This window comes from Myotis myotis, unplaced genomic scaffold, assembly GCF_014108235.1.
Source record: "Myotis myotis isolate mMyoMyo1 unplaced genomic scaffold, mMyoMyo1.p scaffold_m19_p_11, whole genome shotgun sequence".
Classification (NCBI taxonomy): Eukaryota; Metazoa; Chordata; class Mammalia; order Chiroptera; family Vespertilionidae; genus Myotis; species Myotis myotis.
Window position 1 is genome coordinate 78,171,235 of NW_023416315.1, and position 26,456 is coordinate 78,197,690.

Genomic DNA, 26,456 nt, shown 5'->3' on the forward strand with positions numbered 1-26,456 from the left:
TTTTTTTTTTAAATTCCAAATGATTTTTTGGAGAGTTTTTTATAGATCTGTGAAATATGCTATTGGTATTTTAATGGGGAATGCATTAAATCTATATATTGCTTTGTGTAGTATGTATATTTTAATGATGTTGATTCTACCAATCCATGAACACAGTATATTCTTCCATTTGTTTATGTCTTCCTCTATCTCTTTTTTCAAATTCCTGTAGTTTTCTGAGCACAGGTCTTTTACCTCCTTAGTTAAGGTTATTCTTAGGTATCTTAACATTTTTGGTGGTGCAATGGTAAATGGGATTGTTTTTGTTGTTGTTGTTTCCCTTTCTGTGAGTTCATTATTGGTGTATAAAAAGTCATACATTTCTAGGTGTTGATTTTTTTTTATCGTGCTACATTGCCAAATTCATTTATTAAATCTAGTAGTTTTTTGATGGAATCTTTAGTGTTATCTATGTACAATATCATGGCATCTGCAAATAATGCCAGTTTGACTTCTTTTCCAATTTGGATGCCTTTTATTTCCACTTCTTGTCTGATTGCTATGGCTAGCACTTCTAGTACTATGTCAGACAGGATTGGTGAGAGTGGGCATCCCTGTCTTGTTCCTGTTCTTAGGGAAAAAGGTTTTAGTTTTTGCCCATTGAGTATGATGTTGGCTGTAGGTTTGTCACATAAGGCTTTTATTATGTTGTGGTAAGTTCCCTCTATTCCCACTTTGCTGAGAGTTTTTATCAAGAAAGGATGTTGCATTTTGTCAAATTATTTTTCTGCATCTATTGATATGATTATGTGATTTTCATCTTTTAGTTTGTTTAGGTGATATATAACATTTATTGATTTGCAGATATTGTAGCATTCTTGCATACCCGGAATAAATCCCACTTGGTCATGGTGTAGGTCTTTCTAATGTAATGCTGAATCTGAATTGCTAGGATTTTGTTGAGGATTTTAGCATCTCTCTTCATCAGAGATATTGGCCTGTAGTTATCTTTCTTTTTAGTGTCTTTTTCTGGTTTTTGGATTAGGGTAGTGCTGGCTTCATACAGCATGGATGGAACTGGAGAACATTATGCTAAGTGAAATAAGCCAGTCAGAGAAAGATAAATATCACATGATCTCACTCCTTTATGGAATATAATGAACATAAACTGATGAACAAAAACAGATCTAGAGACAGAGAAACATCAGTCAGACCATCAAACCTTAGGGGGAAGGTAAGGGAGGGTGGGGGTAAGGGGGAGAGATAAACCAAAGGACGTTATGCATGCATATAAGCCTCACCAATGAACACAGACAATGGGGGGAGTGAGGGCATGAGTGTGTGTGGGGGGATAGGGATGTTATGGGGGATAAGGAAACATATGAAATACCTTAATCAATAAAGAATTTTTTTTAAGAGGAGAGTTTTGTAGAAAAAAACACAAAATAAAATTAGGTAAAATACAATTTCTATTCTCAAATAGTTTTAAACTTTAGTTTTAAAGTTAATCAGTTTAATGCACTTCTGTAGAAAGAACTAGGACTTTTTGCACTCTTGATTTCTTTCAAGGCCTTTTACAAAAATATCATTCCCATTGCTAGTTTCTTGCTGTTCCATTGGGTTTTTCCTACATATTGTAATTTATTGATTCTCCTTCCCAGTTTATGTTTTCTTCATGTTTCAATTGGAAGTATGAAATTTCCTTAGCAAATAGTATTTGATGCTGCAAGATTATTTAAATTTATTATAAATAATCATTTGATGAAACAGATGTCCATTCCATTTTCACTGATAGGAACAACAGGGGAATATTTGAGTATTTTGCTTTCAATGAATCATTATGAACATTTACAAACGTACTAGAATATTTACAAACATACTAAGAAGTGTGATAAAAGTATACAATAAAAACCACTTAAATTCTAAAAAAAAAAAAAAAAACATAGAGTGCGAGAGCTTGTAAGTATTCCTTCCTCTTGAATATTTTGGAATAGTCTGAGGAGGATAGGTTTTAGTTCTTTGAATGTTTGGTCAAAGTCCCCTGTGAAGCCATCTGGCCCAGGGCTTTTCTTTGCTGTAAGTGTTTTGATTACTGCTTCAATTTTCTCCATAGTTATTGGCCTATTCAAAATTTTTTATTGTTCCTGATTAAGTTTTGGGAGGTCATATTTTTTTAGGAATATGTCAATTTCTTCTAGATTGAGCAGTTTGTCAGAATAGAGTTGTTCATAGTATTTTTTAAAAATCCTTTGTATTTCTGTAGGTTCTGGTGTTATTCACGTCTTTCATTTGTGATTTTGTTTATTTGAGTCCTCTCTCTATGGTTCTTGGTGAGCCTGGCTAGCTGGTTTGGCTCAGTGGATGGAGCATCACCCTGTGGACTGAAGTTTTCTTTCATTTCCATTTGTCTGAAAATATTTTACCATATCTTCACTTTCAGTTGTGTGAGTCCCTTGTTCTCAGGTAGGACTCATGTAGACAGCATGTATATGGATCATGTTTTCTTATCCATTCAGCCACTCCATATCTTTTGATTGGAGCATTTAGTCCATTTATGTTTAAAGTTATTATTTACATATACTAGTTTGTAGCTATTTCTATTTGTATGCCTGTGTTCCTTCTTTCCTTTCTACTTCTTCTTTTTAAAACAGTCCCTTTAGCATTTCTTGCATTGCTGGCTTGGTAGTGATAAACTCCCTTTGCATTATTTTTGTCTGCAATGCTCCTAATTTCCCCTTCAATATTGAATGATAGCCTTGCTGGATAGAGTATTCTTGGATTCAGTCCCTTACTTTGCATTACTTTGTATACTTCATTCCATTCCCTTCTGACCTGATGTGTTTCTGTTGAGAAATCATTTGATAATTTAAGGGGAGACACTTTGTAGGTAATTCTCTGTCTCTTTCTTGTAGCCTTTAAGATTCTCTCTTTTTCATTAACGTTTGCCATTGTAATAATGACTTGTCTTGGTTTGGGTCTTTTTGCATTTGTCTTGTTTGGGACTTTCTGTGCTTGTGTGACTTTTTCCTTCCCAAATCAGAGAAGGTTTCTATTATTATTTTTTCAATTAGGTTTTCTGATCCTTGCTCCTCTTCTTGTTCTTCGGGCACTCCTATTATATGTATGTTACTTCATTTGGTGTTGTCCCAAAGCTCTCCTAGGCTCTCCTCCTGTTTTCTATTTTTTTTTTCTCCAGTTACTGTTCAGATAGGGTGTGTTTAACTACCCTATCTTCTAACTCACTAATTTGGTCCTCTGCTTTCTCTGGTCTACTGTTGAAACCTTCCATCATGTTTTTTATTGTAGCTATATCTTTTCTTATTTCCTCTTCATTCTTACAAAAGTATTTGATTTTTCTTCCATCTGGTTTATGAACTGTATGACCCTTACTCTGAATTAATTTCCTGACATATTGCATGCTTCCATTTCACTTAGTTTCTTTTCTGGTGATATCTCCTTTTCTTTCCTTGGTGGGTTCTTTCTTTGTCTCTCATTTTTTATGTCCCTCTCTAGCCCTGTGCACCCTGCTTGGGTTTGAGAGGTTGAATACCCTATCAGGGCAATAGTCTAGAAATCATTATTTGAAAGCCTGGGTCTGCCTTGAGTCTCACGCCTTTATTGTCTCTGCTCTGAGTTGTATCCCCTTGTCCCATGGATCTGGTCCCTCAGTTTTCTGCTTCAGATGCTCAGTATGATGGGACCATGTTCATAGCTCCTCTAATGTGTGATGACCTTTGAGGACCCAGAGCCCTCTGGCATGAAATTCACTGTGTAGCCCCAGCACCTGCAGAAGGGTGACACCCTAGGTACCTCTGGCAGTGCACTTGCAGCACAGTCCTATGGCCCTGGCTGGGCACACCAGGTTGCCTCAGCAGTGCTTTCCTATGGCTTGGAGTGATATTTGTGCTGGGTTGCTCCAGGTAGCCCCTGAAGGACTGTCCCAGGAGCTGGGGAGAAGAGGGTTGGGGATACACTGGGTCACACTGTCCTGTTTTCTTGTAGCTGGAGTGAGACATGTGCTGGGTTGCTCCAGTTCGCCACTTATCAGTATGAAGTGGAGGCTGGTTGCCATTGGTCACTCAGTCCCTCCTCCCCTTTCACCCAGAGTTAGGGGAGCATTGGCTTGCTCCAGATGGCCTTGGCAGCGCTGTCCTGGGGGGCTGGGAAGGAGAGGGTTCCACAGTCAGAGCTCCTCTGTGGCATGCTCTGTGTTTCTCCCAGTCACCCCGACAACAAGTCCCAGTGCTAGGCATAGTGTGGGTTCTGGATGGTTTTGGATCAGGCTAGCAGCACAGTTCTGGGGTTTGTGGAGTGGGTGGGGCACGTGGTTCTCCCAGGCTTGCAATACTGTGTTGTCTTGGAACCAGATCCAAGGATGCTGGGTCCCAGCAGGCTGGTGAGAAGGCCTAGCTCAGTAGCTCACTCTGGCAGCATGCTCCCTGCAGATGTCTGAGAGCCTGCCAGGAGGTATTGTGCCACTCACTGCAGGAGCATGGTGGTGGTTCCATATGTGTTATGACTGGAAAGTGACATTATCTAGGAGTCCTCTGTGCTTTTTATGAAAATTTGTCTCTTCAACTGTGATTAATTTGTTAATTCAGGGTGGATGTTCTTCAATTTAGTTGCTTTTCTGGCCCAAGAAGAGATGCACGACACTGCTGCCTATTCAGCCACCATTTTTTTCTCTACTTCAGTTTATCAGTCCCTAAAATACTGGTTATCACATGAGGATATAAGCTTCTCTCCTGTCCTCCTCATTGGATATTTTACCTATGGACTCATTCAGTGTGTGTGGTTTCCTCAGTGCCCAGCTTCTGCATCACAGAGAGCTTCTCCAGAGTTTGGCTACACAGGCCACTACCCAAGTACCACCTAGATGAAATTTAAAAGCCTTTGACAAAATTAATTGCTGTTAGTGATAAAAACCATCAAGAAAATAGTGATCAGGAGATATTTACTTAATGATTACACACAACACACACACACACACACACACACACACACACACACACACATCATATACTCTTGTTTTCCAGTATCTCACTCACTTAACAGGGAAATACTAAAGGCATATCATGGAAAAAAGTAAGCATGCCATTCTACTACAATTCAATGTTATAAAGGAGATTTCAGCCAATGCAGTTTGGCAAGATAAATCAATTAGGGGCATAAGAATAAATAAAGAAGTGATAAAGGAACTGTGGTACATCCATAAGGTGGAATACTATTCGTCAGTAAAAAACAACATCTATTCACAAGCAACTTGAATGATTCTCAAAATCATTATGCTAAGTGTAGGAAGCCAGTATCAAAAGGGACTTTATTTTACTTTCTCTAGATTCTCAACGTCTCATATGAAATATTCCACTAAGTTCAAATAATCACTGACTATTAGTGAATGCATGAATAGTATAAACTCCCAACACTTTTCAGAGAAGGGGACATGCCTCATTCTTCTATCATACTAACCACAATGCATGTTATTTATCAAGACCTTCTGTCTGCCTTCTGCCCAGAGAGACAAATGGGCAACACTGCTCTCAGGGTTTTCATATGGGCTACTCATCTTCTCATAGCTTATCAAGAGCAGAACCTTTTACTTAGCCTCATCTACAGCATAAACATGAATTCAAGGGTAAGAATAAGTGAGTGCATTTACACAGAAAATAACACAGAGAACTTAAAGACTTTTTTCATATTAAGCCTGTATTTAATTTTTTCATGCTAGGTATGTGCTGCTCTTTCTTTGGTTCAATATGTGCTTCTAGATGCTCCTGAGACAAGAGGATGTTAACTTCCAATCTCAGAATTTTGTGTAAAACTCCAATGGGAGTGCACCCCATATTCTGCAAAGTGAAACCAAATGTGTCTCACTGTGAATGACTATTTCTGAAAGAACCAGTCACATATCCTTAAAACTTTGCTAACTTTTGTTAAAGGTACAATCAAAATTCATTTGTGTTTGGGGGAAATACGGAGTAGGTATATTGAAGACAAAATGAAGTGGGACATGGAAAAGCCACTTTCAAGACGGCAGAGCAAGGACAGTGGCATGTGACCACCAGGACATACTGGTAGAACATGGAAATGTGCTTTGGGAAAGCCTATGAATTATTAGGGTAGGAGTACCTATTAGAAAAGGGATAAACTTCAATTACTATTATTCATATATTAAAAAATCCTCCTTCCCCAGAAAACTCACAAAGATATCAGAATTCATAATGAATGAATTCAAGGAGAATGTGGTCTCTGATGTGCAGAGAGATTAAGAATGTGGTTCAAATGGAGAATGCTGAAGATACATATTAGGGTGTAGACCAAGCAAAGCTCCAAAAGGATCTTGAATTTTTATCAAAAAGTGAAATTCATCCCTGTACTCTTAGAATTATTGGTGATATTTTATAAAGTAAAAGAAATTTCAGTTTTGCACAAATAAGAGAGAATAGAAACATTTTATTATGGGAACAATGAGCAAACAATTCAAATGAGTGGAGGCAGCAGTGTGGGGATGATACACCTAGCAGTAAGTAATCAAGGTGTGGTGTGATAGAGGTGTGGTGGCAACAGTTAGTTTCACAAGAAGAGGAGAACTAGTTATTCAGCAAAGTGATTACATTGAGTTTGCTCAACAACTTTCTACAGAAACATCTGAATATACTGAACATTGTTCTCTTAGCAGTTGAATCTCTTGTCTTTTGCTCTTTCTAGCATTTCACTTATTTGAGTACTGAAAAACATTTTCCAGACAAATCTTTGTTCTCTAGTGGGCAGATAATAAGGAACAATTTTAGTCCTTCCATAAAAATTAAATTCAACAAATTTATGTATATATAGATAGAATTTTATAAACATCTCTATCTATAGATTATCTAAGGCAAAGAATTGATTTCTCTAACCACATCTGTAAAATGAGCATTGTGATCCTAAAGATAAAAATAAGGAGTAGGAGCCACGGGTGGAGATTATGTGCCAATTTAGAGGAGGAAACTTTACTAAGGATAGAGAATGCATGGGGTCATGGTCTTTTGATCTCCTGCATTCATTTTCTCTCTGTCTTTGAGAATTCAGAAGATAGGGAGCATCCATACTTTCTGCTTTGGAGTTTTACAAATTGAGGATGTTTTCCTTTCCTCTTACCTCAACCAAAAGTAACCCAATTTCTATGACTGAAGTTTACTACACGCCCCAGTCTGAGAGCCTGAGAGACAGAAACAGAGTTCTGACTTTAGGGAATTAGTTATATGGGGCAGACGCACCTGAAAACATACAGGAAATTTAGACAGATTTTCATTAGCCTAATCTTCCTTGAACAGAGATGAGATTTCTCTCCAGATTACTCTTAATCCTTTCAAGATTAAATCAAGCATCCCTTTCTGACTCTCAACTTCACCTCTAGCATTTTGCTGCATGAACAAATAGTATTTCTCCCTTTCTTCAAATTCCCTCTCCATTTCTGCCTTTTTCATTTCCTGCTCTAATGTATCCTCTAGCTTTCTGATTTTCTCTTCATACTCCTCTTTTAACTGCCTTTTCTCTTTCTTCAGCCGAGCTCTGTAGTTTTCTTGTATAGCTTGAATCTGTTTCTGAATCTCCACCTCTGCTCTTTGGTAAATCTTATTAGTGTAGAATCCTCCCTTGTTCTGCTTCACTACGCGCTGGACCAGGTCCAGCAGTTGTGTCCTTTGATCCTCCTGCTCAGCCCCTGTCGCCTTATTGTTGAACTCACAGTGGCGATCCTTGAACTGCTTCATCAGATCTTGAATGCCTTCTGGTGCTTCCTTTAAGTAATCACGGAGCTCCATGCCATCCAAGTCATCTTTCCGGGTAAATAAGAGAATCATGTATTTCCTCACTTTGGGTCCAAACATTGACAGCATCTTCTCCACAGCCTTTTGTTCTTCCTTTGTGTACCGGCCCAGCGGGACCACCAGGAGCACAGCGTGAGGCCCGGGGGAGGTCTGGAGGATACATTTAGCAATCTCCCTTTGTGTGTCAGCATCTGGTACTTCCGTTTCAAAAATGCCAGGTGTGTCCACGACGACTATTTCTCTCCCATTCCACACGCTTCTCTCTTTCTGACAGGCCTTGGTGATGGATTTTGCTGCAATGCTGGAATTAAATGCTTTCTTTCCAAGGATGCTGTTTCCTGTGGCACTTTTTCCAGCTCCAGTCTTACCCACTAAGACAAGTCGCAGTTGTGAATCTTGATTTTCAAGCACTGGGACATCAGGAAACAAAACCACAGCATTAGGATTGACTTCCAACCTTTCCCACTGCAATGCCTCTGCCCAACAGTGTCCTTCTCTATTGCCCACTAGTGTCCTGTCTGTGAGCAAACTCTGCACTCACAGTAGGTCTACAGAACCCTTGTGCCTGACCTCTCTCCATAAGTACTTGGAAAAAGCCAGGCACTTCCCTTGGGCTACTCACTCTGACCTTTGGAAGCTAAGTGCTCAGGGATGAAGGAGCAAAGTGGTTCAAATGAGAACTCTGAGCTGCTGCTGGTAGCTGTTCCTCATAAGCTAATGTAGGAAGAAACACAAAATCTGACTTTAGGACATCACAGTGGAAACTCCCCTCTCCCTATTAATATTCAAAATGGAGCTTTTCTTCTTCCCATTAAGAAGCTAAGTAGCCCGACTGGCATGGCTCACTGGTTGAACATCGACCAATAAATCAGGAGGTCATAGTTGGATTCCCATTTAGGGCACATGCCCAGGTTGCTGTCTTGATCCCCAGTGGGAGATGGGCAGGAGGCAGCCAATCAATGATTCTCTCTCATCATTGGTGTTTCTACCTCCCTTTCCCTTCCTCTTTGAAATCAATAAAAATATATATATTCAAAAAAGGGGAAGAAGACAAGTAGGTGGATTATTCAAGCCGTCCCATCCCTGTAGGAGAGAAAAGGGCACGGGGGCGTAAGGCAAAGTGTTCTTTTAGATTTCACATATGCAGCCATCTCATTAGGGTTTCTGAATGACAGAAGAACAAAATGCCTTATTTTTAAAGTTACCACCTTACCATAGAAATCTAACGAGGTTTTTCTATTTTAAACTAATATGTTTAAGAGGTATAGACAGAAAGTATTGACAGTTCTCTGGAGTTACTCTAATGTCTCTTGATACATAAATAATAATAATAACTCATACAGAGTAACATCATTAGAGTTATACTTTCTTAGTTTCACTTCTGTAGGTATGTCTACTTAATAGGACCCTGGAAAGTTGATAACAGAACAGCATAGCCTACGATGTGAATGATGTTTTAAAGATCACTGTGTCTTAGGTTAAATACCAAATCATCTATATAGCTCTTTCCTTATTTCTATTCAGTAATTCTCTGCTTATCTTTTTAATGTGTCTATAAAATTGAAGTCTTCAGGATTTCTTAAGCATGGGCCCGAACCATGGAAGACAACCAACAACCACATCTGAGAGTCTGTTTCTCCCAGAAGGAAGACCCTTTCAGCACAGTCCTTGAATAAGACTGATGCCTCAATATAGGAGCACCTAAATACATAAAAACTTTTGATGGACTTTAAGGGAGAGAATGACAGCAATACAGCCATTGTAGGGGACTTTAACACCCCCAAACATCACTGGATAGGTATTACAGACAAAAATTTAACAAGGAAACAAAGGCTATAAATGACACCCTAGATCAGAGGGATATAACAGATACTATGGCACATTTCTCCCCAAAGCAACAAAATATTTATTCTTCTCAAATGAACATGGAACATTATCAAAGGTAGACAACATGTTAGGGCACAAAACAAGTCTACATAAATTCAAGAAGAGTGCTGTAATACCAAGCATCTTCTCAGATCAAATGACATGAAGTTAGAAACCAACTACAATTAAAAAAAAAAAAAAAAACAACTCTCAAAAACACTAAAATACGTGGAGGCTAAATAGCATGTTATTAATCAATGAATGGGTTACCAATGAGATAAAACAAATAATTAAATACTTTCTGTAAACAAATGAAAATGAATACACAACCACCCAAAACAAATGGAACACGGTGAAAGCAATCCTGAGAGGGAAGTTCATAGCACTACAGGCCTATCTCAAGAAACAAGAAAAAGCACTAATAAACTATCTACCCCTAAAACTAATTTAATTAGAAAGAGAACAAGAAGAAAATCCCAGAGGAATTAGAAGGAAGGAAATAATAAAGATCAGAGAGGAAATAAATGACATAGAGACCAAAAAAAAAAAAAGTACAAAAGTTAAATAAATCCAAGAACTGGTTCTTTCAAAAGATAAACAACATTGATGAACCCCTAGCCAGAGTCATCAAGAAACATAGAAAGAGGACCCAGATAAATAAAATAAGAAATGAAAGAGGCGATATACCAAGGACACCACAGAAATACAAAGGATTGTAAGCAAATACGATGAACAATTATATCACAACAAACTGGACAACCTGAGTGAAATGGAAAAACTCCTAAAAACATACAATCTTCCAAAACTCAACAAGGGAGAATCAGAAAACCTGAGTAGGCCAATTATAACTGATGAAATTTAAGAAGTAATTCAAAAATTTCCAGAAAATAAAAGTTCTGGACTGGGTGGATTTATAGAAGAATTTTACCAAACATTCAAAGAATTAACACCTATCCTCCTCAAACTATTCCACATATTCAAGAGAAATCTCTTTTATGAAGTCAGTATTATCCTAATTCCAAAATCAGATAAATACAATACAAATAAAGAATATTACAAGCCAATATCCCCGATGAACACAGAGGCTTAAATCCTCAACAAAATATTAGCAAATCAGGTCCAGCAATATATTAAAATGATCATATACCATGCTCAAGTGGGATTTATTCTGGGGATGCAAAACTGGTACAATATTTGCAAATAAATACATGTGATACATCACATAAAAAACTGAAAGATAAAAATAAAATGATCATATCAATAGATGCAGAAAAAGCGTTTGACAAAATCCAGGACCCTTTTTTGATAAAAACCTCAGCAAAGTGGGAATGGAAGGATCATATCTCAACATAATAAAGGCCATATATTATAAAGCTACAGCCAACATAATACTCAATGAGCAAAAACTAAAATTGTTTCTTTTAAGAACAGGAACAGGACAAGGATGTCTGCTTCCACCACTCTTATTCAACATATTACCAGCAGTCATAGCCACAGCAATCAGGCATTAAGTGATAAAAGCTATCCAAATTGGGAAGGAGGAAGTAAAACTGTCATTGTTCACAGATGACATGATACTGTATATAAGAAACCCTAAAGACTTCACCAGAAAACAATTAGACTTAATAAATGAATTTGGCAAGGTAGCAGGATACAAAATCAACATCCACAAATTTATAGCATTATTATACACCAATAATAAACTCTCAGGAAGGGAAACTAAACAAACAATACCATTTACCATTGCAACAACAACAAAAAAGATACCTAGGAATAAACTCAACCAAGGTTGTCAAAGACATGTATTTGGAAAACTATAGGGCATTGAAAAAAGAAATATAGGAAGATACAAACAAATTGAAGCATATATCACGTTCATGGATTTGATGACTTAACATAATTAAAATGTCTAAACTACCTAAAGCAATCTACAGAGTCAACACAATCTCTATTAAAATGCCAATGGCATACATCACAGAGCTAGAATAAATACTCCGAAAATTTATATGGAACCTTAAAAAAAATAGCTGCAGCAATCTTGAGAAAAAAGAACAGAGTAGGAGTGATCACAATACCAGATATCAAACTGTACTAAAAAGCCATAAAACCAGAACAGCCTGGTACTGGCACAAGAGCAAGCATATAAACCAATGGATCAGAACAGAGACCCCACAAATTGACCCACATCGTTATGATCCATTAATATTTGACAAAGGAGAAAAGAACACACAATGGAGTAAGGACAGTCTTTTCAACAAATGTTTCTGGGAAAAACCTGACAGACACATGCACAAACATGAAACCAGTCTACCAACTTACACAATAGACAAGAATAAACTCAAGGTGGATAAAAGACTTAAATGTAAAGCATAAAACCATAAAAATCTTAGAGGAGAACATAGGCAGTAAAATCTCAGACATCTCTCATAGCAATATGTTTACAGATACATCTCCTAGGGCAAAAGAAATTAAGGAGAAAATAAAAAAAATGGGACTACATCAAAATAAAAAGCTTCTGCACAGCAAAAGAAACCACCATCAAAATGAAAAGGGAACTGTATGGGAGAACATATTTGCCAATGATACTTCTGATAAGAGGTTAATATCCAAAATGTATAAAATACTCATACAAGTCAACAAAAGGAAGACAAACAATCCAATTTAGAAATGGGCAGGAGACCTGAATAGACTTTTCTCTAAAGTGTATATACAGATGGCCAAGAGTCATATGAAAAAAATGCTCAAAGTCACTAATTATAAGAGAAATGAAAATTAAAACCAGAATGAGATGTCAACTCACACCTATCAGAATGGCTATCATAAAAAAATCAACAAAAAAAACAACAAGTGCTGGAGAGGATATGGAGAAAAGGGAACACTAATTCACTACTGGTGGGAATTCAGATAGGTACAGCCTCTACAGTATGGAGTTTCCTTAAAAAATTTTAAATGGAACTTACATTTGACTCAGTGACACCACTTCTGTGAATATTTCCTAAAAACCCCAAGAACCAATCAGAAAAAAATATATACACCCCTATGTTCATAACAGCATTATTTGCAATTTCCAAGACTTGGAAACAGTCCAAGTTCCCCTCAGCAGATGAATGGATAAAAAAGCTGTGTGACATTTATACTTCAGAATACTATGCAGCTGTAAAAAAGAGGCATCTCTTACCCTTAGGATGGCATGGAAGGACCTGGAAAATAATATGCTAAGTGAAATCAGCCAAACTGAGAAAGACAAATATCATATGATCTCACTTATTTATGGAATCTGACGAACAAAATGAATAGACCAACAAAATAAGACCTGAAGCATGGAGGCATGGAACAGACGGACATACCTCAGTGTGGAGATTGGGAAGAGGATATGAGATAAACCAAAGAACTTATATAATTATGTGCATATAGCCCTTGGACACAGTGAATAGGGCAGTGAAGTCCTGGAGTGCGGTGGTTAGAAGAAGGGGGGTAAATGCGAGATATCTGTAATACTATCAAAAATTAAAATATATATTAATAGAAAAAGCAAAAGACTTATTCCTCTGAGAGGAATCCTCAGTTACAACCACCATCTCTGCTTTTAGTCCATGTATACATCATCACACTGACTGTAACAGACATGATTGTAAACTCCATTTTATTTTTCAGAGATATCATCACATTCATCCAGTTCCTCAGACCAAAATTCTAGGAATCTCCCTTGATTCCTCTCTTTGTCTTACTTTGCAGAAATAATCCATCCAGAAGTTCTCTTGGTCTTATCTACAAATCTGACCACTTTTCTCCATTTTGAAGACCATCATAAGTCCAAGTTACCACTGCTACCCATGACTCAGCAGTCCCCTAACTTGCCACTTTCAACAATTCTGTCAATTGGAATGATTTTTTTAAAATAACAGTCAAACAGAAGAGATTTTGCAGAATTTCCAACTCTGGCTTCCACAAAATCAGTATTTATTTCCTATCTCCCACACACTTTATGGCAAAGCTGTTGCTAACCGAAGGATTGGCAAAAGCACCCCTGAAGCAGAGTTTCCCACATTTGATAACCAGAATCCCGAGATGAGAGAAGTAAATTTCCAGAAGCTGAGAGCACTGGCTACAGGATGGCTAAGATTCAGGGAAACTGTAGATATAAGTTCAGATTATTGTTTAGTTAGCATCTCAATGGAAAACTCCAGCCTGTGGTTATCCTGAGGGCATCAGTTGGTCATCAAGATGGGGAGTAAGAAAATCATGGGAAGTGAAACAAAAAGCCATCAAAGCCCAGCTGCAATGCTGAGAGCACATAGCAATCTGTGTGACAGATGGCAGATAAGGCCATGAATTATTCCCATCTTTCTACAGGTGTCTCTTTGGGATGTGGATCGGCAGCTCCTCCCACATCCTGCTGAGTCTATTCCTCCACCCCTTGCATCTGGGTGGGCCCTGTGACTTGCTGTCTCTTTCTAGTCTTCAGGACCCTGCAACAGCTTCATAAAGAGGCCAGGACCAGCCTGATTGATGGTGAGAGACACAAGGCCCAGTTATCTCTATAACTAGCCTGCCAAAGAGCCTGCTAACTACCAGACATGTTGATGGGGCTATCCAACTCAAAACTACCCAGTTGCTTGATCTTGAGAGTATCATACTAAGCACAAATGTCTGATGAAAAAGGACAAGGACCATATGATTTCACTCATACTTGGGACATAAAATAAAAATCAATCAGCCATCAAACAAAACAAATAAACTCATAGCCTTGGACAGCATTGCTGAATGGTTAGAGCACCAGCCAAAACACCAAAGGATCACGGGTTCAATTCTGTGTCAATGGCACATAACTGGATGGGAGGCTAGACCCCCCTGCCCTTGACAGGGCGCCTGTGAGAGGCAATCAATCAATGTGTCTCTCTCACATCAATGCTTCTCTCTCTCTCTCCCTCTTTCTCCCTCTCTTCCTCTCTCTTTCTCCTCTATCCCCCTCTCTTCCCCTCCCTTTCCCTCTTCTACTCTCTCTAAAAAATCAATGAAAAAAAATCCTTGGGTGAGAACTAACCAAAAACTAACTAACTAACTAACTAACTAGCTAACTAACTAACTAAAAAACAGACACAGACAACAGTATGGTGGTTACCAGTGGAAAAGGGGCATGGGAAAAGGTTGAAGAGAACAGAGAGCCAAATATATGTGATGGAATGAGACAAGGTTTTAGGTGGTGAGCATACCATGCAATACACAGATGATATATTATACATTTGTACATCTGAAACTCATATAATATTACTAACCAAAGTCACCCCAATAATTTTAATCTGTGATGATGGTAGGACCATCTGCATCTTGTATTTCCACTATTACCTGGGTACAAGACAAGCACAGTACTGATAAAGAGTGGTTCTCAATAAATATTTATTAAATAAAGAAATTGATCAAAATTACTCTGATTCTTGCTTTCTCTTTGATCTTTATATCCAGCCTACATGTATGGGAAAGATTATCCTTTCCTTATTCATCAATTTTTAGTGTCACAGAAACAAAATATTACATTTTTTGTTGTTGTTAATCTTCACCTGAGGATATTTTTTGATTGATTTTTTTAGAGAGAGTGGAAGAGGAGGGTGGAGAGAGGAGAGGATAGAGAGAGTGAGAGAGAGAGGGGGAGAGAGAGAGAGAGAGAGAGAGAGAGAGAGAGAGAGAGAGAGAGAAAGAAAGAGAGACATGTGAGAGACACATTCATTGGGGTTTCCTACATAAGCCATAATGAAGCAGGGATCTAATCTGCAACCCAGACATGTGCTCTTGACCGGGAATCAAACCCACATACCCTTTGGTGCATGGGTTGACACTCTAACCACTTAGCAACATGGGTCAGAGTCAAACTATTATATTTTAAATATTTTTTTTCTCCTTGCTATCTAGAAACTTTGGCAATGGGGAAAGCCACTTGATAACTCTTATTGGAGCAGACTTTGACTGGGACAGGCTGAATATGCTAGTTGTTAAAAACTGGCTCATCTGATAGGAAGCCATCAAATACAAACTTGAATCACTATTATACAGACAGACACTCCTTTTGAAAGAAGATCTATGTCTTTTTACCTTAAGGATAGGGAGTAGAAAACAGCTTCTTATAAACTAAGAAGAGAAATGTTTACAAATCAGTTTTGGCCACAAAGTTGATATTGGTGATGGGTGTTCAGAGGAATAAAATGCTGAACTGTGCTTCTTCCACTTCCCAGTGCTATTCACCCAACAGCTTCCCTCAGAGCTACTTCTGTCTGCTCACCCAACTCCATCCCTGAAAGCTTCTAGTTTATTTATCCTATCTAATAAAAGAGTAATATGCAAATTAACCATCACTCCATCACAAAGATGGCGGCGGCCATGGAGCTCGAGCAAGCAGGAGGCTTGGGTTGCCCTCAGCAATGGAGGAAGCCAAGCTTCCTGCCTGCCCTGGCTGGCTGTGGGCTCCGCTCAAGGCTACAAAATTTCAATTATAGAATATAAATAAATCCCAGATACCTGCTTCCAGCTGCCCTGGCCTCTGTTCAAGGAGGGGCTGAGAGCCTGGGTTGCCAGGGGCAACCTGACCTGGGCTCCACTCAAGGCTACAAAGTTTCAATTATAGAAGATAAATAAATCCCAGGGAAAAAAATTAAAAAGAAAAAAAGAAGAGGCTGGGAGCTTGGGTCATCGGGGGGCATGGCCAGTCTGAAAACAGCCCTCAACTCCTCACCCAGGCTGGCCAGGCACCCCAGTGGGACCCCCCCCACACACCCCCTGAAGGGGCTGTGGCCAGCCTGCAAACAGCCACCAAGCCCTCACCAGGCTGGCCACACCCCTGTGGGGTGAGGGTCACTCCTGGGATGCTTGACCAGCCTGCAAACAGCCATCAGCCCCTCACCCAGGCTGGTCAGGCACCCCAGTGAGACCCCCAACCTGATCCAAGACACTCTTCAGGGCAAACCAGCTGGCCCCCACCAGTGCACAAGGCCTCTATCCTCCTATATAATAAAAGGGTAATGTGCAAATTGACCCTAACAGCAGAATGACTTGGAATGACTGGTCACTATGACACACTCTGACCACCAGGGGGCAGACGCTCAATTCAGGAGCTGCCCCTGGTGATCAGTGTGCTCCCACAGGGGGAGCTCTGCTCAGCCATAAGCCAGGCTGGCAGCTGCCAGCACAGCGGTGGTGGCGAGAACCTCTCTTGCCTCCTCAGCAGCACTAAGGATGTCTGGCTACATTATAGGCCTGCTCCCCGCTGGCAAGTGGACATCCACTGAGGACTTCTGGGTTGCCAAGGGATGTCTGACTGACAGGTTATGCCTGATCCCCCGGGGAGCAGGCCTAAGCCAGCAGGTGGGCATCCCCCGAGGGGTCCCAGACTGCAAGAGGGCACAGGCCAGGCTGAGGGACCCCCTTCCCCCCCTGAATGCACAAATTATTGTGCACCGGGCCTCTAGTAAATTATATAAATGGTTAAAGGGCTCATTTATTTATACAATATCTTTTGAGCAGCAATCCCTGAAAGAATTACTATTTTGTAGGGCTCACTTTTTTAAATGGATTACAACCCAAAATCAATAGAAATAGGAAACAGAAAGAATGATAAATCTATGCTGAGCCCAATTGATATGGCTCAGTGTCAACATATGAACCAGGAGGTCACAATTCAATTTCTGGTTAGGGCACATATCTGGCTTGTAGGCTGGATCCCCAATAGGGGCCTGCAGGAGGAAGCCAATCAACGATTCTCTCTCATCATTAATGTTTCTCTCCTCCCTCTCCCTTCTTCTCTGAAATTATATATGTATTTTAAAGTCTATGCTGAGATCAAGTTTGCTAGGAGATTTAAGATATAGATTCAGGGGAGAGGACCCCTCAACACCAAACCCCACATTTCCCTGCCTCTCCCCACAACATAAACACAAACTCCTATCTTCCTTTACCTGGAAAATCTGGGTCCATTCTCTAAATGTGAAGTCAATGCTAAGCTGAGGATATTGAGGAAGAGGAGGAAAGAGGAAGTTAGGGGAGAAGCTGCACAAACTTGCTCATGTAAGAGACAAGACCACCTTACTATCTATAACAATTTTCTGCCTTTTTTTTTTTTACCTTTCTCCAGACTTGGTGCTGGTGGATTCCATCATTGGTGCACATATTGGGCCCTTCCATACATATTCAGGCAAAGTAGAGCCAGTAAAATACTGGATTATTTTGTAGTTCCAAACAGGTAGCCCAGGATCGGTCACAGTCAGGTCCTGACATTGGCCTAACCAGAGTTCCTCCAAATAGGTCCCAGAGATAACACACCTGGTTGTGAGCTTTAGAACATATCAGAGCATGACCCAATGATCTCACAAGCAATGCACCCAGAGGGAGATCTTGGTAGGCACCCGACCCTGATGGGGAAATTCTGCTTTATTGGGTCAGACCCTTCATAGCAGCTTTACACTGGTTGATGTTTATCCTCATAGTTAGCCAGCATGAGGGTCAATTCCATGCATGGATGGGCCAACAGCAATCAAGACTCAACTACAATAAGACGACTCACTTATTCCACACATGGAACATTCCTGGGAACCTAGCTCAAGTGGTCAGGGAGACTGTGCCACTGAACCACACAGGACACCTACTATGTAAGATCAGCATACCAAGACTGGAGACATAGCAGAATTACCTAATACACAGACACAAATATAGACAGGCAGACAAACTGGGGAGACAAAGAAATAAGCTCCAAACAAAAGAACAGAAAAAAATCACCAGAAAAAGAAGTAAATGTAATGGAGGCAAGCCATCTACCTGATACAAAGTTCAAAACAATGGTTATAAGGATGATCACAGAACTTAGTGAGAACTTAAATGGAGAGATAACAAGTATAAAAAAAAGATATAGAAACCACAAAGCAGAACCAGTCAGAAATGAAGAATACAATGTCTATAATGAAGAATACACTGGAAGGAATCAACAAATTTGGTGAAGCAAATAATCAAATCAGTGTTTTAGAAGACAAGGTAACAGAAAACATCCAATCAAAGTATGAAAAAGAAAAAAATAATTTTTAAAAGTGAGAATAATTTCAGGTACTTCTGTCACATTATAAAGCATAAAAACATTCCCATCATAAGGATACCAGAAGGAGAAAAGAGAGACCAAGAGATTGATAACCTATTTTTAAAAATAATGATGATCATTTAAATGGCAAAGCCTAGAAACCAAAAGTGAATCTTAAAAATAGCAACAGAAAGACAGTTACTTTTAAGGAAGCTCCCATAACACTGCCAGTTAATTTCTCAAAAGAAACTTTTAAGGTCCAAAGATTTTGGTGTGAAATATGAAAAGTAAGGACCTAAAAGCAAGATTACTCCACCTAGAAAGTTCATCATTTAAAACTGATGGAGAGATAAAAGGCTTACCAGGCAAGAAAAAGCTTAAGGAATTCATCACCACCAAACCAGTATTACAAGAAATTTTTAAGGAACTTCTCTAAGAAGAAGTAACAATTTCTAAAAAGCAACATGGGTATAAATTTTTTAAATGTCAATAAATAAATACTTATCAATAATTAATTTAAATGTAAATGGATGAAATGCTCCAAAGGGCATAGGGTAGCTGAATAGATGAGAAAACAAAACAGACATATATGCTGTATACAAGACACTCCCCACAGAATAAAGGACACACAGACACTGAAAGTGAAGAGATGAAAAAGATATTTCATGAAAATTAAAATTAAAAAAAAAGAAGCTGAAGTAGCATAGTTATATCAGACAGCATACAATTTTTGACTCTCTGGACTACCTTGGATGCCCAGTGACTCCCAGTACCTTTCAGGTCTTGCTTTTGCTTTTCAATGTGCACTTGAACTTTGGTCAGATAGCACCTGTGCTCTTCTGGGGTGCCATCGCTGCCTCCCTGGAGCATCTTTGCATAGAGGAAGAGGTCGTTTGTGTAGAAGTGACTCTGATTATCACTCTCCAACTTCTCAACCACAGCCATCAGCTTCTTCAGCTGCTCCCTCTGCTCCTTCTCAGTAGCCTTGTTGTTGAGGCCACAATACCTATTTTTACACTCCTGGATCAGGCTCTGCAGGCTGTGATTGTCCGTTTTGTCTACATAGTCATCCAAGGACCCGTCTCCTAAGTCCTCCTTGTGGGTGAAGATGACCACCACGTGTTTCATGGCTCCTGCCCCAAAGACCTCCTTCACCCTCCTCACTGCGACCATGTCCTGGGCAGTGAAGTGCCCCAGCTGTGTCACCAGCAGAAGCACATGGGGCCCTGGGGCTGAGAGCAGATAGCAGTCCCCGATGTCCTTGTACATCTCTTGGCCCTGGGCCTTGGCTTCAAAGATGGAGGGTGTGTCAACCACTTGGATGTTCCTTCCATTCCACTTGCCTGTGGCCTCCTGGCACTCCCTGGTCACAGGCTGGACCGCCAGCCTGGACTCAAACATAGTTTCACAGAGGATGCTATTCCCAGTGGCACTTTTTCCGCAACCAGATTTCCCCACCAGGATGACCCTCAGTGAGGAATTTGATGCCAACTGGGTATCTTCTCCACTGCCTGAAAAGAAAAAAAATTGTGTGTCTTATTAAGCTAGTGCTGCTCCCAATTTTTAAGTCATGGACCCTCATGGGATCTCATTAAAGCTGTGGACCTCCCTCCCAGGAAACTCATATCTAAATACATACAAAAGTTTCCAACAAATTTAGGAGGTTCTTGATTCATAGGAAGTCTACATAGGAAACCCACATTGGACCCATAGCCAACAGTATGAACTTCTATACTGAGGAGGTTGCTCCAAGTCCTTCTCAAGACCAAGGAAGATAGTTTTACTGGAAGAAAAGTGGTCCCTGTGTTTCTGCAAGGATGGTGCCTGGCCCATTTCATGTTAAATAAATGTGTTTAGAAGGAAGCAAAGGATGAGAGGCCACACATAGGAAAATATTAACACTTCTTTTCACTCATAAATAACCAGAAACACTTATGTAGAAGTGCTCAACATATTCACCTAAACCTTGGGAGAAAAGGAAGTGTCAGCTGTGACTTTCCACCAAGGACCAGCTGAGGTCCCTGAGTCTCTGTTCTTTGGGTGGGGAATTCTCCGCTTGAAATTGAGACAATAGAAAGGTCATAGTTACTGTCAAAGGCAAAGCCAGAGAGATAACTCAGGATGGGTGGCTGAAGAGGATGGAATTTAAGACCATTAGTAGTACATGTGATGGAAAATTCTCCTACTTGGCTGATTGAATTACAGGAAGTTAACAAAAGTGGTGTTGGAGAGGGCAACATTGAGCTAGGAGCTAAAACCTTCAAGGGACCAAGAAGGGTGAGAACCAGGAAGTTCTAGAGTTCTTATGAACCCAAATGGATTCCAAGTTCATTGCAGTCTCCTAAAATGTATTATTTTATTTCTTCTACTCGGTGTTGGTTCTTCCTTTTCTGCAGTGTTCTGGAATGTTTTGTAGTCTGCATGATTAGCAAATCTTTCTGGAAGACATCTCCATTTTCTGCTCAAGGTGGACAAGGAAAGTGAAATTTATTCACAATTCAGTTCAAAAGCCTGCAACTTCTGACCTGAAGTTTCATTTTCACATTTCCCACACATCATGTGCAAGGAGAGCATTGTACTGAAGGGATCGGGTGGAGGTGGGGGTGAAGATGGTGGGGAAGGTAAAGAAGAAATGAGCACTGACTTTTTCTTCTTCAGTTTAAAATCACTGGGTTTCTGTCACTGTGTTTGAGGTGAGGAAACGGTGCCTCTTAAGAACTTGGAGCCTTTCTTACCTTCAGCCATAACTCCATATCTGCTCTTTGGAAGTCCTTCCATCCTCTTATGGAATAAAAACAAGAAAAGAATAAAAAGTGAGTGTCCACATGGAGTTGGTAAGTCCTGAGGTCACCTCCAGTTCAGACTCCTAAGAATAATTCTCCATCGAGGAACCATTTCCATTGCTAATTTCCTAACTCACATTCTGCCCTCAAAAGTCTATACATAACTTTAAAAAAACCTGGTGATGCTAACACAATGCACTGTGAACACAATGCTTGGTCCCTTTTTTTTCTGTCTCAGCTTACAGGAAAGCAGGAAATGCTTTAAAGCCAATCCATTGCTTATGTCCCTCCAACTAGAAAAGGCATGAAATGAAAAAAAAACATTATTTTATAGAATGAGGAGGGGAACATTATCTTATTTTATGCTTTGGATTCATAGTAGACCAACTTTCTGGAAAAAGTACTTCCCCTCATGTCAGTCCTTGAAGGACTCATGTCCCAGATCCAACCTTCTCCTGGGAAGGTGCACTGTACTTTTCCTCTTGGCCACTGGATACCCATGTGACACAAAGAGTGCCAGGCATAAGAAATTCTCATTAATTCAAACAAGCCAATGTCATTTATAGCATGGTATTTTTTTCTCTGTTCTAGCAAGTTTGTGATTAACCCCCTGAGCAGTTGGTGGGGAGAAGGGGGTGCCATGGCCAAAGAGAAAGCATTAACATTGAGGACAAATTCAAGAAAAACTCACCTCCTGCTCAGAGTTTAATAAAATGTTTTTCATGGCTGCTCTGAGGTCCTTGTCTCCCAGTGATCACCATTTTGTATCTCAGAAGATTTAAAGAGAAATTGGTACAACCATTGGCATGAATTGGCATAAATGTTACATTCAAATGAGGCATAATATTGTGTCACTCATTTTGTTGTTAGAAAAGGGAAGTATGTGCCATACCTAAGATGAGTTTATATTTGGTTATTCAGTTTTAAATATTATGCAGTTATGAAACAAGTTTTTAAGTGAAGATAATACACGAACTTATGAAACAAAAACCTACATTTGCAATGAACAAAATATAAGTTTTTTGGCATTTTTACTATAGGTACTCTGTTTGATTGAAAAGTTTACACATTACACATGAATTTCATTTATGTTTTTTGACTCCCCAGGGTTCTTTTCTTTCCCACTGTCATTCAGAGGCAACCAATAGTCTGAGGTTTTTATGTATCATCTCATGTGTGTATTTACACTTCTACATACACATGTATCTATAGATAATGTCTAATACTGTTTTTGCATTTTAAACTTTTACATAAATGACATTATTTGTGTAAAATTTTTATCCAGTTATTTATTAATAAACTTTTAAGCTGTTCCAAAATATATGTTTCCTGCAAAATAATCCCCACATACTGCATATCTCTGTGCAACAATTGATGGGTGGCTTTCACCTAACTAGTTATTGTCAATATGACTCAAGACCACTATGCTAATTCTCACTGACATGAGCCATGTGTGAGAAGTCCCCAAATCTGCACCTTTACTTGGTGATATTACACTCTTAATTTTTTTTTATCACATCAAGGACAAACATAATGATGTCTTCATCAATTTACATGTCCGTTTTACTGATTACCTTTGAATTTAAAAATGGTTTTCATAGTTTGCTATTCAGGTTGTTTCTGTAATATAGAAATATTTGCACACTTTTCTATTAATTTAGTGGGATTTTTTTTGACTCTCCTTAGGTAAGCCATCTATTTTCATATTTTCCTTTTTTCTTTCTTCTCTTCTGACCCTTTCTCACTTCCTTTGTTTAAGCCCAGGGATGAGCATTTCCTCACACCCTCTTCCATAGACTATCCTTGACCTTGGGAATTTATACTCTGGCTCTTGATAACCCTGCTCAAATTCGATGATATTTTTCTACACTACATGACCTTTTGTGAGGAAACTGAGCAACAAATGACCTGCCCAAGGTCACGCAATTGCCGTGGAGCTAAGACTGAAAAGTAGCTCCTTTTGCCAGTGAATTCTCGAGTCCACAGGAGAAAAATTATTCTAAATAAGTCCCCAGCCTCTTGGACCCCCACATACAGTATGGCTATCCATGGTCAGAAGAAAAACTGAAGCTAACAGGCTGGAGGCCTGCCCTGAAACCAACACAGACAATTGTACTGTAAAATATTGGGTGGATGCCTTTTCAAAATAGGTTACTCAAAGAGAAAACTGCAGGAGGCAGGAGTTGCTCTAAATTGAAGCATTTCAGGTTAAAAGCACCTGTGTTTTACTGACTTGATATTTTGTGTGACCCAAAAGGAGCAGGGTACTTGACACTGAAAGTCAACCAAACTCAGGTAACAGTAGCTACGATGCAGGGTAGTCTTCGGAATGTGTCAGGTGGCAGGGGAGACTTCCAGAGGGGAATGGGCTTTTACGCAGAAATTAATACATAACAAAGTGTCTGGGGAGAGTGACAAAGGATATAAATGAAGATGCTAAAATGAGTCACAAAGTATTAACATGACTGTAGAGCTAACCTGTTTTTCTCAGTGGTTAGAGCATTGTCCCAGGGACTGAAAGGTCCTTGGTTCAGTTCAGGTCAAGGGCACCTACCTCCATTGCAAGCTCAATCCCCAGTACCAGGAGGTGTGTGTACAGGAAGCAACCCAATGGATATGTCTCTCTCCCACCGATGTTTCTCACTCTCTGCCTTTTCCCCTCCCTTCTACTCTCTCTAAAAATCAATGGGAAAATATCCTGGGTGGGGTTAACAAAAACCAAACAAACAACAACAACAAAAACAGCTTAAGAAAAGACTGGGGGAAGCATGGCAGACCTGCAGGAATGTGGTGCATGTCAATCTTGGATCAGGCCAAAGCGGGAGGACAGAGAATGGAGGCATATTCCTCGTCTAAAAGGAAAATTCTACTCATCTTCTCCGAAATGAGAGGGTGGCAGTCAGTGTGCAAGCAGAGGTTATAACAGCATTGGCGGGACAATAGGAGGGTCTAGTTCAGACAGGGGGTTGAAGGAAATGAACATAATGTACCTTTTGACTTTAAAATTACATGAGCCTGGTTTTATCATGGAGATACTTTTCTGTACCAGAAAGCAGGCTCTCTCATGCTGTTTTAGGAAAATCAAACTATATCTTGTCTGCCTTGTTCACAAGTGTCTCCTTCACTCAATGCCACAGCCCCCATATTTCCTGTTTTTACAGTCCCCTGTTTTATAGTTTAGCTCTTGGAATTTCTAGGTACATCTCTTACAGAAATTTCAGCAAATGGATTGTTCCAGGTGCCCTGAAGATGAGACTGTTTGTCATACAGCCGAGTCCTACCTCTTGTCAGAGGAAAGGTGTGGGCTATTTTGGGGGAAATGGAGTGGTTTGCAGAAGGACAAAGTCCTAAGATAATGTGTACTCAGGGGTCTGTGACTTGGAGAACATGTGGCTTAGTGGAGGTGTCACTTAAGAAGTTAAGATGGTAAATTAAGAAGATTTTCCCTATTTAATGGGGAACCTGGGGAGGTTCAATTTTTCCATCTGTATAATGGGATGAGAATATTCATTCAGCTTCATGAAAGCCTGTGAATTCCCATGAAATGTCAATGGGGTAGTCAATTAGCTAGAAAGCCAGGAACACTTTGGAATGTACCGGGGTGTGGGCACAGGGTGAAAGTTTCCCACATCTGTCAACCCTCTGTTGCTCCTAGCACCACCATCATCATCCCCCTTCACTGATGGGTAAGCCCAGAAGTTGAGTAACTAGAAGTTGAAATCACACCAGCAGTGAGTGACTTTTACTAGGCCATGGGCTCTCACACTTCTAAGGCACTGGGACCCACCCCAGTATCTCCTTACCTGGGTCGGAGATGTGTTCTGTGGCCCTGCTAATGCGCTCCCAGGTTTCAGGAAGGTGCGTGGGGCAGACACAAAGGAAACCAGGCCTTTACAGTTACACAGGAGCTCCCTGGAGGCCGAATGTTCCAGGGCGAGACTGCTGGGAAGGAAGAAGAAAGGGGATTGCTGAATGCCTTCCCCCAGACCCCCACAATAAGGACAGGTCCTTGGAGTGAGTGGCCAAACAGTATCTAGAGACCAGAGGGCTGGGGCTGTGTGCTGTGTCCCCTTAATCTGACGCTTCCTGTCAGAGCCTGCCAGCTGCCAGGCCACCTCCCATTTCCTTTTTATGACTTGTTAGATAAGCAATGTGTGGAGGAAGAGGCTAGCAGGCAGTGACGGACCCCAAGCCCCATCAGATTCAGAAACAAGCCCCTGTGACACAGAAAAGTTCCTATGGGACACTAGCCCCCAAACCCTATCCCCAACCCCATCCCAGCACTCATCACAGGAGCACCTGCCAAGCCTTACTCCCCAAGACCCTTCTCAAGACTCTGCTTCTAGAATGTTCCTACTTGAGACAGACAAGCACTACTTATCCAAGGAGGACCTGGAAGACCAACTCTAAGAACTTGACATTGATGGGCTCTGCAACCCCTGGTGCTGGCTGCCCCCTCTCTGCCATCGGATAGAGCAGCCTGTGGGGCTTATAAGGACTGGAGCATTATGTATGGGTTTATTCTGGTGGCAACCGGGAGCAGGGCTATGTTCCTGTTTGTCAACTGACCGCATATTTAAGGCTGGAGCAGTGAACATGGGACAATTACCTTGCAACATGAGATGAAGAACACAATATGGGCTTAGGCTTCCACATTCTGTTGGTCAATTCCAATAGTTTTATTTGGTATATGTGCAGATCAAGGAAGCTCTTCTTATAGGTACTGTTTTATGCTGATTATTACACAAGAAATTGATTTATAGCATCAAACCACCCAATATACATAAGTGAGGTCAGAGGGCCTAACCTTGAATTCAGGGGGAAGTCCTTTAAGGCACAGCCTGCAAGAGCACTTTACTAGATGGATCGCAGCTGTTTAATAAGAAGATGCCGGTGCTAGAAAGTTCAGACAGTGGTCAGAAGTCCATAACTAGGAACCTAGTGTATGGAGGGGTATGGGAAGGTCAA

At 40.1% G+C, this 26,456-nt stretch overlaps 1 protein-coding gene across 2 annotated transcripts; it reads right to left on the minus strand.

Annotated features, from left to right (window-relative positions):
* Window positions 1–6,417: 6,417 nt before the first annotated feature.
* On the minus strand, window positions 6,418–25,569 carry LOC118666509 (GTPase IMAP family member 4-like). 2 transcript variants are annotated; one of them, XM_036328951.1, is made up of 5 exons: window positions 25,292–25,569; window positions 22,180–22,256; window positions 21,441–21,486; window positions 19,479–20,216; window positions 6,418–8,197 (listed from the first exon to the last, which is right to left on the minus strand). In XM_036328951.1, exons 2-5 carry the CDS (start codon window positions 22,210–22,212, stop codon window positions 7,275–7,277), a joined length of 1,740 nt encoding a protein of 579 aa, XP_036184844.1. In that variant the 5' UTR covers window positions 22,213–22,256; window positions 25,292–25,569; the 3' UTR covers window positions 6,418–7,274. The 2 variants fall into 2 exon arrangements, with proteins under 2 accessions (XP_036184844.1, XP_036184845.1); XM_036328952.1 differs by lacking the exon at window positions 22,180–22,256.
* Window positions 25,570–26,456: the final 887 nt, after the last annotated feature.

Bases quoted from the DNA above. Each gene is read 5' to 3' on its own strand.
- LOC118666509 (XM_036328951.1), bottom strand. From the start codon at position 22,212: ATGAAAAACATTTTATTAAACTCTGAGCAGGAG. The intron at 21,487-22,179 runs GTGAGTTTTTCT...TTATTCCATAAG, and splicing joins TATTAAACTCTGAGCAGGAG to AGGATGGAAGGACTTCCAAA. The intron at 20,217-21,440 runs GTAAGAAAGGCT...TTTTCTTTTCAG, and splicing joins ATATGGAGTTATGGCTGAAG to GCAGTGGAGAAGATACCCAG.